General features: G+C 37.9%; 1 protein-coding gene and 1 long non-coding RNA gene across 5 annotated transcripts in view; one reads left to right on the top strand and one right to left on the bottom strand.

The window, feature by feature from the left end:
* The window catches only part of LOC138403373 (uncharacterized), a 606,611-nt gene that overhangs the window by 235,170 nt on the left and 343,485 nt on the right, over positions 1–27,956 (top strand). The gene's annotated exons all lie outside the window — the stretch shown is intronic.
* The window catches only part of LOC117989238 (fibronectin type III domain-containing protein 5), a 133,833-nt gene that overhangs the window by 32,278 nt on the left and 73,599 nt on the right, over positions 1–27,956 (bottom strand). For 2 of the 4 annotated variants that reach the window (XM_034976576.2, XM_034976577.2), the window contains exons 5-8: positions 9,153–9,244; positions 4,065–4,202; positions 2,433–2,510; positions 1,961–1,981 (exon numbers count right to left, since the gene is read on the bottom strand). In XM_034976576.2, coding sequence (XP_034832467.1) covers positions 1,961–1,981; positions 2,433–2,510; positions 4,065–4,202; positions 9,153–9,244 — 329 coding nt within the window. The remainder of the gene's footprint in view (positions 1–1,960; positions 1,982–2,432; positions 2,511–4,064; positions 4,203–9,152; positions 9,245–27,956) is intronic. The other 2 variants (XM_034976578.2, XM_069503662.1) reach the window with 1 other exon arrangement.

Below are 27,956 nucleotides of genomic sequence, written 5' to 3'. Positions count from 1 at the left end.
CCTGTGTTGGAGACAATACGCAGAGAAACTTTCAGCTTTTATAAAATAACGAAGGTCTGGTACGCGCTGGCTCTTAGTCCACGACATCCATAGCTTTAATTATTACAACTCTACTGTAATGCATAATAAGGTTGGTTTGGTTATTTACCTGAACGAAATTTGCGTTAATTAAAGTCTCACCACAATTAATAAATCCAATACGAATTTTGCCAATTTGTTTTTACACCGCGGAACCACAAACTCTCACACAAAACAATTTAAAGGCCAAAAAACAGACACAAATAATATTGAAATACAAATGCACTCAATACGGTTGTAACTAAAGGTTGGTTTTTGCCGTGCAGCCAAAATGTAAAGTTTGATTAAATTTCTGCAACGGCAACGTTCGAATTAATTAGGGTTCCGAATCCGAAGGTTGCTAACAATGAACGGAACCCGTCCGTCCGTCCGTCCGTCTGTCTGTCAGCGGAATGTATCACGTGAACCGTAACAGGTATAGAGCTTAAATTTTCACAAAATGTGTATTTTTATTGCCGCTATAACAAATAATAAAAATTTCAAAATGGCCGCCATGAAAATTGAAGTGTTATTTCTTATACAATGGTACGGAACGCTTCATGTGCGAGTACAACTCGCACTTGACCAATTATTTTGATGTATTTTTTATAGACTAGTGCTTGACAGATATCAGACCTGCTGGCAAGTGATGACGCAGCCTTAAATGAAGCGCGCTTGTCTAAAAGATGCTTATTCGTTCGAAAAGCGTTCGCTCAATTAATGATAGAAGCCAATAGGTTTACAGAAAACTTAACGGTTAATGCCCCCAGGTAGGTAATGGTTATAGTATAATGAATTACGACAATTATTACAAAAATACTACCCGGCAGGAGTGATAAGATAACACATCGAACTATTAGAATTTTGAAAGAGATAATATTCAGTTTCGGTGTCATCTACCATTTATAGTACGCGGTCGAAAGTGATGTACATCGGCCTTTAGAATTACATTTCGGCTTTGTAGAGCGTTGTCTCTGTCACTCATACCTATATGACGTTTTGTCGGTCTCAACGACGGAGACAGGAGCAGACTATACAAATCTGCTATCTCATTCTAAAAGTCGATGTACATCACTTTCGGTCGCGTACTGTACACTCGTTAATTGGCAAATTATTGAATAATCTATAATATACCAATATACTCTACTATATAATAATACTCGTAAAAATGAATCACCAAATGTGTTGATCAAAGCAAATCTCGAGAACAGCTGAATCGATTTCGCTAATTCTTTTTTTATAATATTCCTTGAAGTACGAGGATGGTTCTTACGGAGAGAACCACCTGTTGCATTACCGTACCGATTCTTAAATTTGAAAATGAGAACTATACAGAAATCGGAAAAGAAATGCTAGCGCAAAGTAACTAATTATATAGCTTCATGAACAAGAAGATTTTCTCGACCTTTACGGTATAGAAATGGTGCAATGCGGTTGAATAGGAATCACGCCAACTCTGTCTTTGTACTGCAATCTCAGACCTTCGTTTTCAATAACCTTGAGGCGTCAAGCACTAGGCATTATGCGAGCCTTTGCAATACATCCGGCGTTTGTCAATTAATGTTAACTTCTAGATAATTATAGTGTTAATCTATGATTTTCTACGGTATCGGTGCCATCACATATATGGGCGCTATTTGACGGCCTCACTAGAGAGCATGTTTGACACTAATTGTATGCTGTCAAAGAACGCTCTCTAGGAAAAGACGCCATTCTTGCATTCTAATGTTAGTTGTTGTCACAGACCATAAACAGATAATGTTTTAATGACGTCATTTCGGCGGCTATATGACGGCTGATATACCAGCCAATATTTCTAGGAAACCAAAGCTTAAGCAATACTATCAATGATGGCAAAACTACTAACTATTTCGTGCTTAGCAATTACTTTAAAAATTCTTACATCAGAATGGTTTCCAATATCCTAATGCCATATTTGCAAAACAAGAAGAAAATTTACACATAATAACACTGAGTATTAAATTAAGACAATATAGAATATACTATACCTACAAATGTATAACTTATAAGACTAATACATAAAATTAAAAAGTCCTTTATGTTTATGAAATACACTCCTAGGCAAAAGCTAACAGTGAGCAAAAATTCTCTCAAGGCGATAAAAAGTTTTGATGACTATAAAAACATCTATAAGTTAGAAAGTTGTGAACTAACTCACAAACCATATTTTTTATTTGGGCGGGCGGGCTACCTGGTGCTAAGTGATTACCACCACCCATGCACATTTGCAGCACCAGAGAGACCGCCAATGCATTGCCGGTTTTTAAGGAATTCGTTAATTAGATTTCAAACGATGAAAGTTTTGTTGTAAGTTTCAATACACTTCATTAAATTTAATAAAAGTTGATAATTACCGAACAAGCGGAAGGCGCTGAATGTGCTCCACAAGTCCCTCCCGCTGTCGCTGCAGCTAAAGCGCTGCTTCCTGGCACCTGAGGGTTACAAACAACTGTGTTAAACTGAGAATTATTACCGAATTATAGATTAACTCGATTAGATAATACCAATTTAGCAAAAACTGAAGGAGACAATCATAAACCCTACATAGTTACTGAAAATGATGTGTGATTGATCATTGCGATCCATGTCAAGTAATGTTATATGACAAGACGGATATTGTGAATGGAGATAATGACCTAAGAATTCTAAAATCTAAATTGATATTTCTTCCAGGATTTCGGATTATTTTGGACAACCTTCTACTAGCTGATTTAAAGCTAGGGAATACAATATAAATGCATCTATATAATAATATAAGAAAGGGACTTTTAATAATGCGGTTCCAAGCACTGAGAGAAATAGGCCACCTAAATCTATAAGGTTATTACGGTAAGGTTTATTATGTTATCAATTTTATAGATTACAAGAAAAAGACTGCAGTTATTTGGGACTAGGAAAGCGGTAGTTAATCGTAAAAACAGATTTATTAGGGTTTCTTACTCTCAATTAGAAAATGATTTAAAAAAGAAACGTTACATGTTATAAGAGTGATAGCAATTACAGTTACAGTAAAAACACACCATCGATGTATCCTATGGCGTAGTATTTGAAGAACGGGCTTCAACCTGTCAAAATTTTGATTGATAATGGAGTGCACAAAATTATAAAAACGACGTGATTAAAATCGATCAAAGGTGATCGCATACTGACATATGACTCGAAAGACTTGCAAGAGCTAAAAGAGCCGCAAAAACAAAGCATTTTTAATTGAACCTACAGAGCCTACAACACTTTTAAGAAGGAAGAACAAGGTTGAGAAATACCTGAGCATGCTCTCCAAAGTATATCCCATAGAAGACCGATAAGTGCATTGCGTCAGTGCTGTAAGCTGAGCAATTTCGCCTGCATTAATAAATAATTGATCTCCAATAATTTCATTGGAATTGGTGTGGTAGTCCCTACAAGAGACTTACCTATGTCCAGCAGTGGGCGTCTATCTGTTGCTGATAATTATAATGATGATGAATAATATCGTTGGGGCGCGGTAATTTATAGTGTAAGTCTAAAGCATTGAGCTGGTACATGGCAGAGCCATCCTAGGGACAAAAATACTTCATGCCAAACCGAACCTCTGATGAAGTGTGAGGTGATTGTTTTGGCGTGAAGCGTTTTATCTTTTTTAGGTAACCAAATTTTTTGGCAGATGTTTAACGTCTGTAGATCAGCAGTGAGAAATCTGACATAATGAGCATTTTAACAAGTTTTTTTTTTTCATACGATTAATGAGACCGAATCTGTCAAACGGATTAGATTTTTTGTGACTGAGAAATGCCCTTGTGGCTCAAACAGTTCTTGCACCTCCTATTAGTCTTATGGTTATGTGCGATCTCCTTTAACTACGTGTTGATAAAAGCATAACATAATGATCAAAAATTTGATTTGGTTTAGATCATAAGAATTATTAGAATCAGTGTCGTCAGCAAGTCTTACTTCTGCGTGTTTTGTACTAGTAACAATATTATCAGTAACAGTGTTATTCTCTTTACCTTCAGCTGTTCTTGTTTGTAGTCGGGCTGGTACGGTAGCAACATCCGGATCTTGCCCCATCTATTGAAGAATAGAGCAATGGCACCGATCCAGACTATTAAGACTAGAACGACTATTCCAATTTCCACGCCCCGTATCTGTTGAACATAACATTTCATCAGAAACTTTCTCGCAAACTTAAAGCAGTAACTCAGTAAACTCATGATTTATGGGTTGTAAAATAACGAATACCTGAAGAAGGACAGGAACGTTACTAAATAAAAAAGTAAAGGAAAAATTCAAACAAGAAAAAGTAATGACTTTTTCTTAGTTGCGGTTTTGCCCAAATTTGCAACATGGCTTGGCGACCCCGCCTAAACAATCGCAACGGTCCACGCTTACAAGTATCAGAAAATAGTAGAAAGCTTAGAAAACAAATAAATAATTCAGCACTATTATGAATTTCCTGATTACAAGTCGAGGAAATCTCCTGTTAAAGTACGTTTTCTTTACTTCATTATGCAAACCCGTCCTTCCAACTTAAAATTGAATAAAAAAATATTGTGTACGCCTACTTTAGATATCTAATGAATAATGATTAAGATGTCAGCCTCATTCAGGGGTTCCAGGGTACAATCACAAACCTCTAAATTTTAGAAATTATGTGCGTTTTAAGCAATTTTTTATTTTATAGCCTTAATGAATGAAAAGTGAACATTTTACGCCACACTTTTGACTAAAGCACTAGATAATAAGTGAGACTAGTGTTTGCAATTGGCTGAAAATATACGATTGATAGATTTTAAGACTTAAAAAAACAAACAGGTACTTATTTTTTAATTAAATAATATTTTTCGATGAAGGAACAAATCGTGAGAAAACCTGCATGCTTGAGAGTTTTCCATACTGTTCGCAAAAGGTGTGTGAAATCTGCCAATCCATACTTTGAATATGGCCTAAACCCTTCTCATTCTGAAAAGAGATCCGTTCTCATTAGTTGGCCGGTGATGGGTTGAGACGTTGAAGCCATCTGGTGGATATGATAGCTCTAGAAGGCACCACCACCAGTTTGGAAAGCAGGTGTTTTCATATTAAAGTAAAACGAAAGCTGATGTGCTCAAAACCTCATCTCTTTTTAGTGAAATACAAAGTCTGTTTGTTCAATGAATTCTGCTGGTACCATTTGCATACAAATGCGTGGATTGAGTGGGAACCGAATCAACCTGTGGAGAATAGATACGCTATCCAATATCGGGGAGCAAATACTGCAAATACCACAGGGTGAATACCTTTTTCAATCATTGCATTTATTAGCTTTTGTAAAACTGCAGTCTGGTTTACCAGCAACCAACAAGCGTTGTGACTCTATGAGTATTGAGTGCCACTTTTTATGAAGAATATAATATTTTCTTTACTGTCTTATTTATTAAGAATTAATATCATTACAAAATAAACAGATCTTTAATATGTTCTCTCCATTAGTTTGACATACATAACACGCAAGAGTAAATTTGTGGCGCGTGGGGTAAATACTTTAGGTGAGTCGTAGATTTTTCGGTAAAACTAAAATATTTGGCCTTTTTTTCTCGCGCGTGTGGAATCAAAAGAAAATATTTGAACGAGGCTTTTCTTTAGCAAATATCACTATATTTTTCGTGAACCCTGCTACTAGCATATCAAAGTTTTTTATTATAATGAACTGAAGAATTGGAATCACGTAACTACTATATCTTTCTATTGGTGTTTGCAATTCAAATATTTTTTTATATCCCGGGATCTTCTTCAAACTCGCACGGTTATTATGCTCCCGGTATTTCACAGGGCTTTTTATTTCGCTAACTATTTAGGTATTCCGTGTTTAAAAGGACCTCCCCTTTCTATTGTGATCTTATAATACTGTTTTTTTACATGGTAAGAAGTTGTGGTAAATATTATAATATTATAATAATTTTAATGTTAGGTTAAGGGTCCACTAGCAAAGCTTATACCGCGTTAACTTTTACATACATTTTCGTACGGAAATCGAACGTGCGAACACGTACGAAAAGGCTTGAACAGTCGCGATCCTTGGAGTATGGGAGTACGAAAAAGCACGAACGATCCCTATTCTTCTAGTATAACTACGGGAGCGCTCCCCTACTACTCGAAATATGCGAATCGGTATCGTTTGTGCCTATTCGTACGTGTTCGCACAACCGAATTGGAATTTCGTACGAAAACGCATAACGTGAGCGCAGCCTAGTCAGAGTGAACTAGAGTGGGGAAACTCTTGAGTATGGGTCGAGGGTTTCATCTTGAATCGACGATATGTCAAATATTAGGCTATGGGGTGACGTGAAATCAAAGAAAAATAGGCTATTCATAGACTACCAAGCGTCAAATGCAGGAACATTTGACGCCTGCCAGTGACGTCGAAGCCTCGAGGTTTTGTTACAAGGTAGGTACCTAATGGTACGATTACACCTACCGAGTAGTGAAGCGAGACAGTAAAATGTCACTCGGCCGAGACAGTGCTGTGGCTGAGAAATTGTGGCGAAATTGCACTCGTTAAAGTGTTTATACCAACCGAGTACTAGGCCGAGGACACTGACTCGCCACTGTACTTGTTAGGTGTAATCGTACCATGACTTTCGTGAACTGTGGCCTAGTGTAAACACTCGTAGTAAGTCAATTGACATTGACATGCCAATGGCTGCTGACTTCTGCAAGTTTTATAGCTAGTGGACGTTTAACACACGAGGTGGTAGACCGATCAATAAAGTATGAAATAATAGGAAAATATATGATGTAGTTGTAACTAATATAACAGCTAAACGACCTGTCTACAACGTTTTACAGGGAGATAATTATCTAATACAAATAAATAATTAAATACCGGGTGATATCCTAGTGGTTAAGACATTGGGCTCCTGTTTGGGGGTCCGAGGTTCGAACGTAGGAGACACCTCTAAATAATTTTTCGAGCTATGTGCGTTTTAAACTAGTTTATTAAACGTTTAGCTTATGGTTAAGAACACGCACCTCTCTAAGTTTTCGGAATTAGATACTTACTTTAATGGTGAAGGAAAACATCGTAAGGAAACGTACATAATATACCTAGTTACCCCTGCCAGACACCCAAACTTTAAGGGTGTCTGGCAGGGGGTTGCTATGATACTAAGTGTCTGGCAATGCATGACGTGATTTCCAATATTATTCCGAAGAGAATATAAAAAAATTAGACTTTATACTTTGACGTAAGATTTGTTATACCTTTATTAACTGTTATCTCCCAAAGACACCATGATCCAAACAAACGTTCCTTCCCAGTGTTGGGGACAAAACGCAGAGAAACTTTCAGCTTTTATAAAATAACGAAGGTCTGGCACGCGCTGGCTCCTAGTCCATTTTGTGAAATACATACAGTGCGACAAAGCTATCTTGGCGCGTGGTGAAAATCGAACTAATGTTGTCGTCAAGTGTCCCCTTTGTTCTTGTTTGAATAGTCTAAGCCTTTGTTCTCCAACAGCGCCCCCCTGTCAATGTCATTCAAGAGCCAAGAGAGCCTTGTCGCACTGTAAACCAAACGTTTTTCTACAGATAATTGATAAACAATAGGACCAAACGTAACCATTCAATAAGAAAACTTAAATAAAGGTAACGTCTCTGTTATTATTTAGTTTGAGCGGGACAAAATCGTTTAAACCGAGTAATCTAATGTTTTTTTTTACTCAACTCAGACATGAAGCAAACATTATCCAAGTGGTATATAATGAAGTTAAATGCGAGGTAAGGCTTCGCACAAAAGGGCAACATACCACACCCAAACTTGGCCAGCGAACTGAAAAAAATACAATACGCGGCCGAACGTAATGTACCTACATCGGCCTTTAGAATGACATTTCGGCTTTGTAGAGCGTTGTCTCTGTCACTCATACCTATATGACGTTTTGTCGGTCTCAACGACAGAGACAGTGCTCTACAAATTTGCTATCTCCATCTAAAGGTTGATGTCACATTACTTTCGACCGCGTACTGTACATGGCGGTGGCACATGACTGTCATTCGTGGGTGGTTACGTCACCCACACCCACACCTATCAGTTGAATGTTGACTAGGACATTGAGAGAGGGTTGGGGACAGGCGCAATTATGTTTTTGTGGCTGATGACAACTAGCGTTTCGCCGCCGATGACGTGTAGGTACCACTTCTGTATACAAATTGTATGAAAAATGCAATCTGTAACTTTTTTTATTCAGATACAAGGTAGCACTTGACTGCAATCTCACCTGATGGTAAGTGACGATACAGTCTAAGATGGAAGCGGGCTAACCTGGACGGGGTATGGCAGTTTTTATTCAACCCATGTCACTTTGGTTTCTACACGGCATCGTACCGGAACGCTATATCACTTGCTTATCACTTATGACGTATTACTGTGGTAATTGACCTATTTCTGCAAACAGGGCATTCATTACAGTACCTACAACAGCATGTGGCAAGCGATTGACAACAATGGGTGGTGCTTTCACTCGCACCTACCGGTTAACTAGAAATCTGGGGTGATAGCTGCTAGGAGACGTGTGCGACGTTTCTATATAAAAACCGGCCAAGTACGAGTCAGACTTGCGCACTGACGGTTCCGTATTACAATCGTATTTCATCGACATTTTGCATGATAAATCAAAAACTATTATACCTAAAAACAAATAAAAATCTGTTTTAGAATGTACAAGTCAAGCCCTTTCATATGCTTACCCACTTGATATAGTTATCTTACTTTGAAAATTGAAAATACAAATTATTAGTTTATGACCACAATTTAATTTTTTTTGTGTGATGTGACCACAAATTCACGGTTTTCAGATTTTTCCCCTAAAGCCAGCTATAAGACCCACCTACCTGCCAAATTTCATGATTCTAGGTCAACGGGAAGTACCCTGTAGGTTTCTTGACAGACAGACAGACAGACAGACAACAAAGTGATCCTATAAGGGTTCCGTTTTTCCTTTTTATGTACGGAACCCTAAAAATTATAATATGAAAAATGTAGCTCGCAACTCGTCTCCGGCTAGTGGTTGTGGCGAGAGGCCCGTTTGTGCTGACCCTTAATATAAGTATTATTTTACCGTTGGAAATGTGGGCGACGGCTCTGGTGGTGACACGGTGGAGCGGGGTGCTCCCAACCCCCCGTCCTGCTGTGGTGAAGTCCGTGGGGGCTCTGCATAGAAATGATACAGGCGTTAGTTGCTATTGTACATATATATTCAATACGGAGAGCGGTGATACCCTACTGGTTAAGACGTTGCGTCGAACTCTTTTCCGGAGGGTCGGCGGTTCGATCCTCGGTATACATTTATTTACTTTTTTATTTTTATTTTTCATGTACCAAAATTGTAGTTACAAAGTAATAATAAATTAAGTTACATTGGAAATGCTTATCTCTACATCTCTAATTTTAGGGTTAGGTGCGTTTTAAGCAATAAAATACCAGTCGCTTTAACGTTGAAGAAAAACATCGTATGAAAACCTATCGTATGACAGGGGGGCGCTGTTGGAGAACAAAGGCTTAGATTATTCAAACAAGAACAAAGGGGACACTTGACGGCAACGTTAGTTCCGATTTTCGCCACGCGCCAAGAGAGCCTTGTCGCACTGTACCTGAGAATGCTTTATAATGTTCTTAAAGGCGTCTGAAGTCTGCCAATCCGCACCTGGCCAGCGTGGTGGACTATAGCCAGACCTTTCTCATTCTGAGAGGAGACCCGTGCTTAGTAGTGAGCCTACAATATTGGTTGATGGTGATGATGATGGAGTAAAAATACTTATCCGCTCCTTTTACGAATAGTACACTGTAACTTACAGTGTTCTTTCAGAATAATAATGTTAGTAGGTAGGTACAACCCGTTTACTAAAAGAATGGACCTGGCGTCGATTAAAAATCAAAAAAAAAAAAATTAAAAACTCAATGCTCGCTTATGGAAAAGCTGTATGGAGAAAAATTCAAGAACGTGCTTTGAAATCGAGTTTCCTACAGCTAAGACGTTAGCAAATGCCAAGGCCAATTTAGATGTCGACGACGGTAGCACGGAAGTCCTACTTCCCAAAAGCAAGTGTGTAATTGTGTACCCATTCATCTGGATTTCAAATAAACTGGTACCGTTTAGAGCAAGTTTGCTGTTGGAATAAAACTACAAAAGAGATTTCGTTTGAAATTTTACGTTTTGCTTTAAGATTTGTATTTTATTTTTTTATGAAAATACAGTTACAATAAAATAATATTTTTATCCAGAGTATTTTTATTATGTAACAAAACAATTTATTTATTTATTCGCAGAGGAAGTCGCGCGCATCAGCTAGTTGGTCTATAAAGGAGACGTTAATCTCCGTCACTTGCCTATTATGCATGTATAAACTGTGCTTTAAAAAAATATGAAAAATTTAAATACAGAAGACGTGTAGTAGTAAATGCACCCCATTTACTTTAAGAATTTTCTTCTACCTTATTGCTTGTACTACTTGTTTGCGCTTACCCACGTTTATGCGGAAAAATAACAAAAGAAAATTTTACTCAAAGTAGGTATGCCGTCGGCACCCGACTCCTATTAAATATTCAAGTTAATGCATTAAGCAGGGTTAGTGCCTGAACTCTGGAGCTACTAATAAATCAGATTTGGAAGAAGATAGTATAATTATATGAAACCATGTGTACGTATGTGCTGTATATTTTTATTATAGAAATTTTACTTATCTCTTCTTTCCAGTTTCATAAAAAGTTTTCCGTTTATTATTACATTTTTAGCGTTTAAACTACCGTGAATGATTTCCATTCTAAATAATATCTGTCCCGGCTTTACTCACGTGTTTAGTCGACGTTAGCCCGCGGGTTCGAAACTAGTCGGGCTAACGTCGACTAAACACGTGAGTAAAGCCGGGACAGATATTATTACATTTTTGTTTAACACGATTTATCTCTGAATGATATGAACCCCTTTACTGTCATGACCCCTCTTGGAGGCTTTAATATGAACCTATGGTATGGACTATGGTAAGTTCCTATAGTTTATTCTACATACCAACTAAGGTCAAGTTAGATTTCATTAACCAACCAAGCCAATACTAATAACCAAGACCAGCGGCTTATTGTATTCGCCGAAGCACAAAGGAAAGATAAATTAAAAATTCCCACTTAATAGGTCATCCATACAATCACTGACATGAGATTATATAGCACAATTGCCTGATATGGTGGAGTGCCAGCCGGGTAACCTCCCAGTGTGCCTGGGTGCTGCTGGTCACTTTTGGATACGTCCAAGGGGAAGAGCAGTATTCGGACCGGTGCGGGGCGGTAGCATGGCTAATAATTTATCTTCGGGGATATTGTTGGCTATGGCTAATGACCTAGCAGGGGAGAAGTTTCCCCACGCGTCCCTCTGACTAGCAGAGGGAACAGTGGACGAGGCGAAGGAAGGGACGCGGGCTACGTGCGTGGGACCGCGTTGTCGTCCGTTGGGTCCCCGTAGGGGAGGCGCACATCGTTGGTGCGCCTCGGACGTGTGGTGGGGGACCTCGTGAGTGGGTCCCCGGTGGAGGGTCCTCGGCGGACGTCGCTGGTTGGGTCGCGGTTGATTACTTCAGTGTTCCCGTGACCCAGTCGCCAGGCGACGCGCAGGAGCGCCACTGGGTTGAGTGGGTATTCCGGTCGCCCCTCGGCCGGCGAGTCTATACCTTTCTTCCAGTTGGCTGGCTGGCTTCCGGGCTGGGGATACGTAAACGCATTTCCCAGCGACCAAAAAAATTGTCTGATATGCGTCTATTCTTACAACCAGGCCACATAACACCCTGCGTTACTTATTTAAGTCTCGCTCTAAAATTAGGTTAAGCTTTTTGTAAAAATCAGAAAAAATGAGCGTATTATTAGAAATTGTAATACAAGGTCGGTCTCACGGCCTTGTAACAAATAGTTTTAGGCTGCCTTTTCACCAGAGACGTGCGATGTAGCTAAGCGGAGAGCTAGATTACAGTTAAGCTACGAACAATGTGTCTATTTTCTTTTCACCAAAGGAAAGTGGTGTAGCGGAGTGGATAAGATGTGCTACGAAAATGTGCTTTGCGCGAGGTAGCTGTACGAGGAAGATGCACGACGTGAGCTAAAGCACACTTGGAAATTGGCTGTGTGCCCCATACTAGTCACAGCTACCTCACTCGCGCATCCCTAGCTCGCATACTTAGCTTGCTTCCCTCGCTTCAACTAGTAGGTATAAAAACATACCAAAAGTGAAATTAAATATTAATCACAACGCGCAGAGGCTTATCGAGAGTTTTACCTTTATAATAACCTGCAATACTAACTTAATTAAGACACAATAATTGCCATTTCAACCACTCAATCAAAATGGCGACCTAAACACAAAAAGGATTTACAGATCGCGCGGCGAGAGTTTGGCTTTGACCTTCGGGTGGAGGGGATTACTGCGCATGGGTACTGTCACGCACACAATACTTTTCCTTTTTTATGTACCAGGTTGGATATTTGAGTGGGTCAAAATTCATGTACAGTGGTAATAATGCTAGAAAATAATACGAAATAGATAAACTTCTTCATTTATTAAAACTATTGATAGTTATTTTACTTATATAAAATGTTTATTTCCTTTTAAAGTTTACAGAGACAGCGATGAAAATTCTAAATAATTGTTTTTTAATAAAATTATTTATTCCAAGATACATGTAAAATTGGTACATACAAACAAAAGAAAACTTAAAATAATTATTAAATACAAAAGTTAACATTAAAAAAAAGTCTTAGCAGCAGTGCTATTCAGATTCTGAATCAGTTAAAGGTTTAACGCCTTCTATGAAATCACCGCATGGTCCAGTGGTGCTGCCGCGACACGAAATTGTGCAACGTCTTTTGCTTGTTGAGGGTCCGGGTTCAGGGCTTCCTCGGTTGCAGTTGTCATCATCATCATCTTCATAACCATCATCAGAATCATCGTCTTCGGAATTATCATCGACGCGAATTATAAATTGCTCGGTAAGTAAATCAACTACATGGTCACTCTTGACGTACTCTTAAACAATTAACGAAAATAGCAATTCACTTGTGAACGTGATTGTACAACACGAGTGCGCGGTACGTCGTATCGATGCGAGAGGCAGGGAACGACTGGAGCAGTGGAGCGCCAATCAGAGCACCGCGTGCGCCTACACACCCGCCCCGCACCCCACTAATTGCCCGTTGATACCCAATTTCTGATTTCTGCGCAATAACGGTCAAAGCCAAACTCTCGCCGCGCGTACTGTACTAGTCGTTGTCGTCGAGTCGGAACGAGACCCGCTTAAAAACCATCAACCACCCGCATTTATACAATCGACTCAAGATGGCTTTCCCGTAACAGATCACGTGACTTCCGTATTAAAAGGCGGCAATTATAAGTGCGACAACAGGTATGTAAAAAACTCCTTTCCACCAGAGCTAAACTAAGCTATGCTATGAAAACCAAGCGGACCTATTGGTGTTCGACAGTACACACTTACATAGCAGAGTGAACTAGAGTGAGGGAACTCTCTTTTGACCCTGAATTGACGATAGGTACCTACGTCAAATATTAGGTTATGACGACGTGAAATCAAAGAAAAACAGGCTATTCATAGGTTACCTAGCGACAATTAATGTAGGAACATTTGACGCCTGCCAGTGACGTCGCAGCCTCGACGTTTTGTTAAAAGTTCCCTAACTATCGTGAACTGTGCCCATAGCACAACATAGGAAATTATCTTTGGTGGAAAAGCAGCCTTATTATGTTCTGTTTTAAAACTTGTAATAAAGGGTGACTCGGTGAATCAGGTACACTTACCCTGTAGGTATAATTACAGAAACATGAGTTGTCATTTTAGTATCATTAAAATAATGACAGTGCATTACAACCATAAAAAGGTCGGTGAAAAGATAAAACTAGGTCATTTTTACATGAAATTATATTATTCTCACTATGAAATAAAAAAAATACGGTTTGGTTTTACCTCAATTGAAGGTAAACTATTCATTGGGAGTTTCTTTATTCCTGTCAATTCATTTTGCAGTGTTAGTTTTGGAATAAAATATTGGTTCTTAAGCTTAAATGACACTAAGCTTTATTCTGGATAGTAGGAACAGAAAAGTAGCTGGATCGTGATGTACCTACTAAAAATATCATAATATTTTGAATCAGGATTTTATATAAATAATTTTTAAATCAAAATTGCGGCCCGGCAAGATTGCTGGTCACTGGCAGTAAGTGAACCGTCGCCTAGCGGTCAATGCATCGAGCGCAAACCCAAAAGAAGTAGGTTAAAATCCTACCGGTTCGCAATTTTCGATATGCAAGTATTTAAAAATTATTTAGAAATTTCCTTGGAGTGTAGGTAAAACACTATAAAAATATAAAATATAGGATTTTATATGACTTTGTTCATAAACGTTAATACAAAGTCTATAAAATTATTCCGATCCTTATTCCTTATAATGCACCGTGGAAAAGGCCTCTTTTTATAAAGTTCTTTTTTATCTCTACAATATTCACACAGATCTTAAAATCTTCAAAAATAATAAGATTTTGTATCTTTCTATGCCTATTTCTACAAAATGGTTCAGTAATTTTTTTGAAGTTCTGAAAACTAAAATGGCCGCCCGTAACACCGCTTTTCTAACGTCAAGAGTGCATCCGGAAGATCATAATATGCGGTAGATGAACTGACTGGAACTGTGCCAAACAGTAAATTTAACTAGTCATGTAAATCAAATCTTTAAAAAGAGCAATCACCGAGTTTCTTGCTGGTTCTTCTCGGTGGGAAGAAAATTTCAAACCAATTGCAGTGGTTGGTTTCAAAAGTACCTAGTTGTAAAAGTTTATGTGCATAAAAAATCTATATCTAAAAAACTTGTTCATGTTCAGTTATTTTTTGACGTTCTGAAAACTAAAATGGCCGCCCATAATAACACCGCTTTTCTAACGTCAAGAGTGCATCCGGAAGATCATAATATGCGGTAGATGAACTGACTGGAACTGTGCCAAACGGTAAATTTAGCGCCGCAAGCTACTAGGCATTGTGTTAACGTGGTGGTTAGATCATAGATGCATAAATTTTTAAGCGACGCGGTCCGAGAGACTCGATTTTCACTTCTCTGTTACAAAGAGAAAGAGAATAGAGTAGGTAATATCGTAATAAATAAACGTCTTTTCTTTCTTCTTTCTTTCTTTCTTTCTAATATGTAGTCTTTTATATTATTTTATAGAGTTAAAATGTCACGTGTACGCGCATTTTGTACAGACTATAATTTAAATAAATAATTGGTAAATGCGAAAGTGTATGTCTGTCTGTCTGTCTGGTAGCTTTTCACGGCCCATCCGTTCAACCGATTTTGACGAAATTTGATAGGTACAGGGATATTTTGCATCCCGGGGAAGGATATAGGCAACTTTTTATCCCGGAAAATCAAAGAGGTCCCACGGGATTTTTAAAACCTCAATCCACGCGGGTGAAGCCGCGGGCATCATCTAGTCATTACTAAATTGTCTATTTATATAAAAAAAACCGGCCAAGTGCGAGTCAGACTCGCACACGAAGGGTTCCGTACTATCGTACAAGATATTTTAAAATTTTGAAAAATGAGATTTGATAAATTAAAATTAATTTATCAAACGGTATCTTTAAAAAACATAATATTCATGCGGGTTAAGCTGCGAGAAAAGACTGTTAATACCTACTTTAATTCAAAATTACACTAATTTTAATTTAATTTAAGTAACAAAATATAACTAAAAATATAAATCTTATTTGAGCATTTGACGAAAATCCAATATTCTAATTTTAAAATGGGTTGTTTACTTTGTGTGAGCTTTGTTTAAAATAACTTTCATTTAATTAGCCTTATTTGAAACTTAGCACAAATACCAACTCCTCATAATATAACAGAAAGGATCTGAAAATAGCCAATCTCTACTTATATAAGAGCAATTAATATGGATTGGCAACACCAATGGTGTTACTACTTGTAATCTAATCTAATTCCGAGGACAAAGCATGAAGTATAATTATATTTCTAAGCTATTGCATGTAATACGAATACTGATATTATTAACTTTTCATTATTTTAATCGTCAAAGCTATGTAGGTACGTAGATGTTATCTCTAGACAACAATATATTTTGTTGATAAAGGCCTGATTAGATGTTGATATTTTGATAACTACGGGTATTTTAGAGTTCAAAATATAAGTTTTTTAATTTTTTTAAATCTATTAACACTACTTAATGGACTAAGGCCCGGTCTCTACTTAAGCGGAGCGGAGAGGAGATGGGTGCGGTCAGCCAATCAGATTTTTAAATAAAATCACGTGTTAAATTTTTTCACGTCATTTATTATGAATCTGGTTAGTTGACTGAACACATCTCCTCTCCTCTTCGCTTAGGTGGAGACCGGGCCTAAGAGCCAGCGTGGGCCAGACCTTCGTTATTTTGTAAAAGCAGCAAGTTTTTCTGCGTATTGTCCCCAACACTGGGAGGAACGTTTGTCTGATTTTGCGTCGAGACTTTCATATATCTATTCCACCGACCACAATATGATAGCGCCGTGTAGTCGCTGATTGGGCTTTAGAGCATTTGGCGGGTAGGTTGTTTTCGATAAAAAATCATCTTCAGTGATGAGGCCCATTTCTGATTGAATGGTTTTCAAACAAACAAAATTGCCGGATTTGGAGCGATGAAATCCATCGGAGATTCCTTAGGTGCCTCTACACTCCGAAAAATACACTTGTTTGGTGGGGATTTTTTAATCGAGCCCCATTCAAATGCAAGAATTCCATCCAAAATAATTAGTCCACCAGAATACACCACCTGCAGAGGAGTCGCTGCAGTCATTTGGCTGAAAATCATTTCAGCCAAATGACTGCAGCGACTGCTCTGAGCTGAGGAGTGAGCTGAGTGGTGTATTTTTATTTTATGAATAACATTACATACAAAATATAAATTTTGTACGTAATGTTATTAATAAAATAAAAATTGTGGCAACATCACAACACACAGGTATTTCATTTCAAAGTTCGAGCGCTCTTAATAAAAACCTCTTTACAAACTACTATAATAAAGTAGATTTTACATAAACTTCCGAGTTAAATATGAGATCAGACAAGTAAATTACTTGGTTAGGATAAAGGGATTCGTCGAAATAATTAACAATGCAAATCTCTTGTACCAACGTAGTAAACTCCGTTTTAATAATTCCACAAGCAATCATGCGCTTTGTTTGTTTGATTCCATGGATAAAATGAGAATTAAATTAATTTTGCTCATTTTATATATTTTTTCTAAAGAATGTCTGATGTTCCTGTTTCCCCTCCAAGTGTAAAGCTTGTGCTAGGAGTGAGTACGACAACAGTGCACTGGTGGGGTTTGAACCGACAACCTTTCGGATTTCAGTCCGCTCCTTAGCCATTGAGCTATTGAGGCTATTTTTAACCGACTTTAAAAAAGGAGGAGGTTCTCAATTCATCGGAATCTTTTTTTGTGAGTAGGTATTTGTCGTAATTTATCCAAACTATTTAGTATTCGGTGAAGTTTGTCCCAGAAGATCAGAATTTTCACGGGATTTTAAAAAACCTAAATCCACGTGCACGAAGTCGCGGGCATCATCTAGCGAGTACATAAACACTAAACTAGATGAGTCATTAACATTATGTAGCTACCTACGCAAAAGTAAATAGGCACCTTCGTTGCTATATTAATTAAACATACGCTCTAAATAATTCCAACACCAAGCTATAAGCTAAAATAAACTCAACCTACTTGACGACATGTTGAAACAAAACAAGATGTCAAAATGCCTTTACATCAGTTACATGTGTCTAAGGGATAAAGCACACGCAATGCTTTTAGCATCAGCGATCAGCGACTTTGATACTGCAACGCGTTCTGACGACTAAATACGATCGATAGCAGCGATGAAGACAACTGTTACGATACTGCACCGCGTTTTTTAACTTTTGGGATATGTTTTGATAATGGTATCAAAACAGTAGATGGCAGATTGTATTGTAGAAAACGGGTACCTACATAACACGATTATTTTATTTATTTATTTATAACACGATTAATTTGGCGATTTTTATCTGCCTATTAAAACTAATAAATAATTTCGCCCAATTAATCGTGTTGTATACCCATTTCCTACAATACAATATGCCGTTAAGCCACGAAATAAGCTTAGAATCATTAGTAGATGGCAGAGAATCACTTAATCGCTGCGACTGGGGTTCGTATGTTCCGGAGTGAAATGTGTGTAGTCACTGTGTAGCTGCTGAAACTGAAGTTCTAGTTTTTAGTATTTACAGTCCTTTGACTGCGATCTTACTGCGAATTTGTGTGGTAAATGATAATGCAGACTAAAATGTACCTAAGCGAGCTAACCAGGAAGGTGTATAGCTGCCAATACTCTTATAATTTATTTCTTTGCGACATCGTACTGGAGCGTTAAACCGCATATCACTCGGTCAAAGCATAGCAGCAGCATGATAACTAGCCATGGCTAACTGTCCAGTCTGTCACCAGATAAGATCTAAATCACATAACACGCCAAATTGATAGGCAAAGCTTCAAAAAAGGTATCAAATCGCCGATTGTCGACTTCGAAGTATCGTGTCTGCTTTAGCCTAACGCCACGGTGAAAGTAGGGCATTGTACATACGAGCGAAGTCTATTTTCATGAGTGGCCCCCTTTGGGACACTTGATGTACACGCATGCCGTAGCACGCAACAGGTGTACTATATTTAATAGTGGTAAGTGTATACGTGATATTATGACCTCATTACCAGATTATGGAAGGGTTAGACTTTATCACTCTATGTGTATGCAAGTTTATCTATTCTCTCAAATCTTCTAATAGTCTCATTTGATTTACTTATGATCTTGATAAGTTTGTCAAATTCATCTTTGATTTTCGCAGTCTTAAATTATCACGTCTGATAAATCCCTCATAATGGACACAACAACCGAACCGATAATGCGCAAATGCAAATTTGAATGAGCATTGAATGCTTGATCATGCAAACTTGATCATGTGGGGATGTTATTAAATATTCATGACAAGCATTATTGTTCTCATTCGATCACTCTTGCCGTATGAATTCGCACATTGAAAACGAAAGTGAACCTATCCAAAATCTATGGCCATACTTTAAGATCGGTCACATACTCATCGTACCTACAACGTATCTATCTACAAAATTTCATTGAGTTTGATTGGTTAGTTTTCAAACGAGAGACAAACTATAGTACGCAACAGGTCGAGATGGCAATCGGGGACGGAACGCCCCGCACACCCACACAGCTCCCGTGCTATCCCGGTGCGGGCGAGCGTGTGTGACGTGCGGGTGTTCGGGGCGTCCCCCCGCCTCATAGCCGATTGCCATCTTGACCTGTCGCCGGCTATACGTTTGTTAAGACCACACTAAATAAGCCCCTCTTAAGTAAGGACTCACGTAGTCTCATTCCAGGATTGTTGAGTAACAGATAAGGCAGACACGGAAAACGGCCACGTGCTTCGTGCAACGTGTACTATTCATGTGTCAGATACACAGTTCGAGTAGTGAAATGTTATTCCTTCGATTTTGGTTGTTACAGCCTAGTAGGTAAACTGCAACCCACCATGCACAATAACTTCAAAAAGAAAATTGTACCTAAGTACCTACTCAATTTTCAAAACAAATTTTGATTTAGCTATTGGTATTTAGGTTTATTTTACACCACCTCCCATTGTCCATTTGTTCGTTTTTTCCCTAGCGTTAAGGTTGTCTGGAAGAGATCGCTATTTAGCGATAAGACCGCCTTTTTGTACCTACTTATTAAGATTTCTTTTTGTAACCTGTCATTTGTGTTTTTGTGGTGCAATAAAGTATATACATACATACATACATACAGTGGCGTGCACAGGAGTTCAAGCCAGGGTATGCATTTAGGTATGAACTTATTTAACGGCAGGTTATAATGAAAAATAAGCAGTGATTTATTACAATGAGGGTAAGCAGTGCGTTTATGCTTCTATGAGCTGCACGCCACTGCATACATACATACAAATCAATTATTACTTTAAAATACTTGAGTCGACATAACCTCACTTCACGTTGTTTGTCACAATCTCAAGTACAAAATACATTTGCCTAAGGACAAAAAAATAATCATTCGTCACGTTCTAATAAGGGACTAAATGCATATTGTGATGTAACCAGAAATTCACAGTTTTCAGATTTTTCCCTTTACTTGTGCTATCCTGTAAGGTGTAAGTGATATAAGGGTTCCTTTTTTTCTCTAGAGATATGAAACCCTAAAAATAAGGCTACCGAATTTATCGACAAATGTACACAAAATATCGCCTCACTAAGCAAGTTCGCAGACCCTACTCAAACACCACAAAGGGTAACGTGACGCGTAGTATCCAAATTCAATAGCGCTGAATTTGTAAACAATCGCATAAAGTGAGGAATACGTTATGAAATCAGCCCAAAATAAGCCTGGAGAAATAAATAATGTCCTCCCCCTTAATTTCTGCCATGGCAGCCAAACTCAATAGTCATTCACGCAGGAGAATACACACAGTGTTTATGATGCCCGCGGCTTTCCGCGTGGGTTTGATAAAAATACCAAGGGACTCTTTGATTTCCCGGGATTAGGCTATTTATTGATTATGTCTTGAAAAACAGGGCAATAAGGAACTAAGACGTTCACGGGATTTTATTGCAGAAAAATCCTATATTTTGCGATTTACGATTTATTTAAATTTCACGATTTATTGCAAACTAGCTGATGCCCGCGACTTTGTCCGCGTGGATTTAGGTTCTTTAAAATACTGAGGGAATTCTTTGATTTTCCGGGATAAAAACTAGCATATGTAACTCTCCAGGTCTCTAACTATACCCATGTAAAAATCACGTCGATACGTTGCGCCATTTGCTATTACGACGTAGGCATCCGCTAAGAAAGGATTTTTGAAAATTCAACCTCTAAGGGGGTGAAATAGGGGTTTGAAATTTGTGTAGTCCACGCAGACGAAGTTGCGAGTATAAGCTAGTATGAAATAAATGAATAAACTGAAAATTCCTTGGAAAAAAGGCGCTTGAGCATGCGAGGTTACTTTCCGATTTGTTTCTGGACAGGAAACATTTTGTAAGTCCCGCAAACTACTAATGCGCGTGGCCGCCATTTTAGTGAAGTCAACACTAAAATGAAGTTTCGAGCTGATGGTATATTTTTATTTCGGCTGACGTCAAAATGACGTCGTTTCGACGTTAATGAGACATGGTTCCAGCGCAATAGCAGTTTGCGGGACTTATACATGTACTATAAAAGTCAAAAGTCAAAAAGTCAAATGATTTATTCAAAATAGGTAATAAATTACTCTTATTGATTGTCTGGTATAGTGTTAGATTTGTAAGATAATATAGTGGTGATAATTATAACGCAAACTTAAAACTAAAGCTACTACTACTATACTAACTCGTAATTTTATTTAGCAAAAACCTTACGGACTCACGAGGATTCTAATCCAATTACAAAGAGATTCACTAATTCTAATTTGGAATATGTAGGTAAGTAAGTACCTACATTTCCTGAGACACAAAAGATTTAGTTGTCCTATTGTCCCCGTTTTATAAAGGGAACTGAATCTCAGGATAAGAGATTATTCCATTTGTTTCGTAATAAAGAACGTTATCTGATTAGGTCTAATGTTTTACTCGATTAAATCTATAACGAGGCTATGATATTCTAGTACTCTAGATACTTTACCCACTAAGGGGTCGCAGATTAGAAGATTCTTTGATCTAAAGCGATGATACTAATGTTACCAAATGCAAAATGTATCTATCTGACTATTATCTTTTCGGGGCTATTCATTTAACTGATTTTGAAGAAATTTGGTTCAGAGATAGTTTGCATCCTGGCAAAAAATCTCGCAGATCAGAGTTCTCAAGGAATTTTTAAAATCCTAAATTCACGCAGGCAAAGTCAAAAATAAAAAATGAAAAAGCAAGACATAAAGGGAATGTATACTAAAACTCATATTTCAAATACAAAGTAAACGTTAAAAGCCCACAGAATCACCTGCTAATAAACAATTTAACACATCGTTTACACTGCTAATACAAATTACTGAACGATGCATTTGACCGGAATTTCAGAACACCCGCGTCAATTAAAAATGTATGCCCGTAGGCTTAGTATAAGATTTTACATCGCACCAACGTTGGTAGAATCCGAACATCGAAACACTTCAGCGTTAAAGTAAAATGGACCTTAGCTGCTTTGTTTTTATGGTCAAAGCTCATACATCTACTATCAGCGCTCCAAGCGCAAACGTTGTGACATTTAAAAAAATCGGTTTTTTAAATTCCGAGATAGGGTCGCGCTTGATGACTATCATGCTTAATAAAAAGTAATGCTGAGGTCTACTTAGGTGGGAGCGCGATTGCTTTAAAAATGCCTATTCACTCTTTTCATGTAGGTATTTAGGTTAGACGTGGCAGGAAACATGGATGCCAAAAAATTTTTTTACAAAAAAAAATAAAAACCGACTTCAATACCTAGCCACAAACACTAAAAATTAAAAAATAATTTAATTTATTACCGAATTTATTATGTAACAAGAGTTAATATAGTTCCATGATAATACTTTTTGGTGCCGGTGCTAATTGGCTTTAGATGCGCGAATCGTCTAGACTTCGTATTTTTATGAGACTCCACAATGTCACCTCATTGCCACCGACCCCAAAAAATATTATCATGGAACAATATAAACTCTTGTTACATAATAAATTCGGTAAGAAATTAAATTATTTTTTAATTTTTAGTGTTTGTGGCTAGGTATTGAAGTCGGTTTTTATTTTTATTGTAAAAAAAAAAAAATTTCACAATTTTTAGTGGCCCCATGGTATTAAAATATGCTATGCCTGGTTAAAAATCTACTGTTTACTAAGCTATTACACTGATCGCGAGTAATTTACTCTTATCCGTTGAGGAGTTCCATTATCTTTCTTCGAAGATGTTCATCAGATCTTCACCAAATTTAAATGCGACCAACTTTGAAGTATACCTTTTCAAACAAAAAAGAATTTTCAAAATTGGTTCAGGCGTCTTTGAGTAATCGGGTAACATACATAATACATGAAAAAAAAGATTCCGATGAATTGAGAACATCCTCTTTTTTTTGAAGTCGGTTAAAAAGGCATTCCACACCTTACTGCATACTTTTATACTTAGTCGTAGGTACTTAATGAATTTTTACTTAAATTAAGTGTCTTTAGATCCATATTCTTCTTATAGTGCCTTCTCTTATCGGAAGTTGGCAACCATTAGGGATATCTGCACCTTGGACGCTGCTGCGCGGAATAAAGAATGGATACTCATCCCGTACCACTAGCGTAAATTCTTGAGCCACGATGTTCTTCTTTGGCTTCTACCGGCTATTTTCTCCTGAATTATGAGCTGAAGGAGCTCGTACTTGCTAATTCTATTCTACTCTAACGTTACGATGGACGTCGAGGTCCATTTTACTCTAACGTTATTGTGGTTCCACTCTCGAATTCTATCAACGTTGATGAGATGTAAAATCTCATACTAAGCCCTGTACAGAAATGTTCGCGATGCAGCACTAAATTTCCATTTTGGCTTAGTTCCAGATAGTTCATCCACCGCGCATAATCTTCCGGATGCACTCGTGATGTAAAACAAGAGTCGCCTTTACTCTCATGTTCTCATCTTTTATTTCACTAATGGCTGCTTTGTATTCACAAAATATGCCCAAAATACCGCGGTTTTAAATATTTAGGTTAGCGGTATTTTCATCTACAACACACACACACTCACGCTCATACACAGCAAGCAAAAATATAACTAAAATGTCCCTTCTAATAAAAATTCTGTGTTCGTAGATAATCGCAACGAGTCACTTGATCAATAACATTATCTGTTTCTCTGAATAAAACCAGCCAAGTGCGAATCAGACTCGCGCACCGAGGGTTCCGTACTCGGGTATTTTTTTCTACAATTTTACTCGATAAATCAATAACTTTTTTTTTTTTTTTTTTTTTAATACAATAAAACTTAAAGCTAGCCTTATCTAATTACTATATAAATCATGACTGCGTGGAATGGTGCCAAGAATACTGGCTGCATTTCCGCGCTGGACAGCCAGGCTGATCCGCTGCGCAAAAAATGAGCCAGCCCTTCTGTCACCAGTTGAGGCTATTAATCGCGGTGAAATGTCTCGTAAAAATTTTTTAGCACTAAGACTCCATGGCCCCAGGGTCTCCACGGCAAACGGCACAAAAATGTAACTCTCTATAAGAGAGGCATACTTGCGCCGCTTGCCGTTTTCAGCTGTTTCTGCTGCGGCTCCCGGTCTTGATGCTGTCTTCCTGATATGACACGGGGCCAATGTGTCAACGCAAGTTGCGTCCCACATTAGCGCCCGTCCCCGTTCCCAGGGAACCAGCGTCAATCCATCAGGTCTCTTGCCATCATCCCGACTAATCCCTGCCGGCTCAATGAGCGCAGGAATATTTATGGTGGCAAGAGCTCTTTTAATTGTATCGTTAAGAGAGCCATGCCTAAACAGCCTACCGGAGCTCCTTTGGCAAGAGAGTCCGTGGATTCCAAATTTATCAACCTCTTTTCCACACGGACATCTGTGCTGATGGCACAGTGGTGTTCCCAATCTGAGACCTAGAGCCACACGAAAACTTTCGTTATCTAAAAGTGTGCCGAGATTTTTTGATGGCAAGGCATGCAGCCAATACCCAGATTCCTTTTCGGATAATGCTAGAAGCCTGGCACGATCTCTGTCACTTGTAAGATTTTGAACCAAATTCGTATGTGTCAGTTGAACCAATGGCAAATCCCAAAGTTTTTGTGTAGTACGTTCCTTCGGGATGTCGACATTGGGACATCTGACCTTCCAACTCTCTAGGGCCTCTGTGGCATAGGTCAATGATGAATTGGATTTGAGAATTTGAGAGCTAAGCTCTTTTATACTATGCACAGAGGACAGAAAAGCCGGAAGAGCTACACTGGAAATTTTCCTCACGCCGATGCCACCGTACTTGACCGGTAAAGTTGCTTGGTTCCAGGAGTGCTCATCAAAAGTTAAATTTAGAATTTGTTCTAGTGTACTTTTAAGGGTGGCATCCATGTTATCGAGTAGTCCATGAAATTTCCAAATTGGGCTCGCGCGGAGAATGTAAATTAATTTAGGTACAAAAAGGCAATATTTTAGGATCGAAAATGCAATGTGAGAATTTAGAGTGCCCAATTTGTCGGTATTAGCCGAAAATGTTCTGACTTTTTGATCCAAGAGTGGTTGTATGGATTCATTATAAAGAGGAGCACCGAGAAGGCAAAGTGAACGTTTATCAAGTATTTTAATATTAGGTGAAATTTCATTGAATAATTCAGAGGCCAATAGAATTCTTTCTTGCGACAGTTTTTCTGTAAAAAAACAATTCGCATTTCGAAAAATTAAGTTCTAATTCTAATCAATAACTATTATACATGAAAATAAATAAAGATCTGTTTCTGAATGTACAGGTAAAGTTCTTTCATACGATACCCCACTTCGTATACTTTGTTATCTTAATTTGAAAGTTGAAAATATTAATTATTTGTTCATGAACATATTTTTTTTTTTTCGTGATGTTACTATAAATTCATGGTTTTCAGATTTTTCCCCTTATGTCTGCTATAAGAACTACTGTATACCTGCCAAATTTTATGATTCTAGGTCAACAGGGAGTACCTACACTGTAGGTTTCTTGACAAACACGACAGACAGACAGACAGACAACGAAGTGATCCTGAAGGAACCCTTATGGTTCCTTTTTAGGGTTCCGTACCTCAAACCTTACAGGATCTCTTTGTTGTCTGTTTATTCGAGTTTAATTGGTTATTATTAAAATACGAGCCTATGTTACCTATGTGAATGTGACCCGGACCATAACAGTGGAACACACATAGATACAGACATACATACATATACACATAGACTGCTAAAATCATAACCCTTCCTTGACTTTGCCGTAGTCACGTAAATATAAAGAAAACCGTTTATTTTTGAATTGTGCCACACGTTATTTTGAGATCATAGCAAAATACTTATCAGTTTTATTTATATGTGTAGGTAGGCAATATAAATATGAGTAGGTACAGTGTCTCCAGAGTGCTATGACCGACATCTAAAATTGGCCTCGACATTAACGAGCTGTCTCGGCTCTGAGAGGATCTCGGTTCTTCGCCACGTCTGGTTTTACACGTCTCTGCAAAACGGGAATTTTATGTTTTCACATTATGTATTGTATTTTTAACCGACTTCAAAAAAAGGAGGCGGTTTGTTACGCGATTACTCCGTCAATTATGAACCGATTTTGATGATTCTTTTTTGTTTTGTAGGACATACTTCAGAGGTGGTCCCATTTTACATTTCACATTATTCTAAATATATAAAAGGAATAAGTGACTGACTGACTGACTGACTGATCTATCAACGCACAGCTCAAACTACTGGACGGATCAGGCTCAAATTTGGCATGCAGAAAGCTATTATGACGTAGGCATCCGCTAAGAAAGGATTTTAGAAAATTCAACCCTAAGGGGGTGAAATAGGGGTTTAAAATTTGTGTAGCCCACGCGAACGAAGTCGCGAGCATAAGCTAGTATAAAATAAGCTATATTTGAGTAGATTGGGCTTGGCTATACATTTTTACCGTTTCATTCGTTACATTCCTATTTTTGTTTACGTTCCACGGTAGAATTCTTCAACCATAAATTTTTGCATGCAAATTCATGTCGACAAACGAACTAGTTAGATTTACTCTACAACTCAGGATAGTTTCAGTTAATAGCATACCTAATATTAAATTTGTATGAGAAGTTTCATATTGCATACTGTCGCCATTTTCTGGCGAAAGAAAGTTTTATTATTTTATATAGACGCGGGCATCATCTAGGTTTGCTTTAAAATCGCCCACTACGCAGGGCGAGATTAAAGATTAGCATATTTCATTATTCATTACCTAAATCACTCGCGTGTACCTAAATTGGGATATCCGCACGACTACCTGCGATCACAATTAGCGTCGAGTTTAACTAGTTTTAGAACGTTCGAATAGCCCCAAATTACGTTTTAGAATGTTACAAAATATCGTACCATGTACCTAAATTTATTGTTTTGGTAGATGAGGAATGAATAATATCAGTAGATGATCTTAGATACTAGTATAAACAGGCGACCCATTCTACTTTTTGTTATTGTGATTTAATCTCTGAAGATAGACTAAGACTAGCATAACATTAAGGAACTATTTGCAGATCTATTTGAGAAGAACTTTTTACAGATCAAATCCATTTTCACATATTACAGACTAGCTGATGGTCGCGACTTCGTACGCGTGGATTTAGGTTTTTAAAAATTCCTTAGAAACTCTTTGATTTTTCCGGGATAAAAAGTAGCCTATGTCACTCTCCAGGTCTTAAACTATACCTATGCAAAAAATCACGTCGACCCGTTGCTCCGTTGCGACGTGATAGAAAGACAAACCAACTAACAAACACACTTTCGCATTTATAATAGGGGTAGTGATTTCGTGCTATACTGCATACTATGTAAATACGCAAGTTATGTTAGAAGATGGGTTCAGTACCCGTAGTATAAGATTGTACGTCACACCAAACGTTGCTAGAATTCCAGAGTCGAAACACTTCTGCGTTATAGTAAACTGGATCTTAATTGCCTAATTTTAAAGCTCAAGTTTGTCTACACATCTACAGCGAGCGCTCCAAGCGGAAACCTTGCGAAATTAAAATCAGTGGCATTGAATTTTTGACTTCAATTCAAGGCTCTTTAGGTCCAT

This window comes from Maniola hyperantus, chromosome 15 (assembly GCF_902806685.2).
Source record: "Maniola hyperantus chromosome 15, iAphHyp1.2, whole genome shotgun sequence".
NCBI classification, from domain to species: Eukaryota; Metazoa; Arthropoda; class Insecta; order Lepidoptera; family Nymphalidae; genus Maniola; species Maniola hyperantus.
The sequence above is the reverse complement of the archived record's forward strand: the minus strand, read 5'-3'. Positions and strand labels throughout refer to the sequence as shown.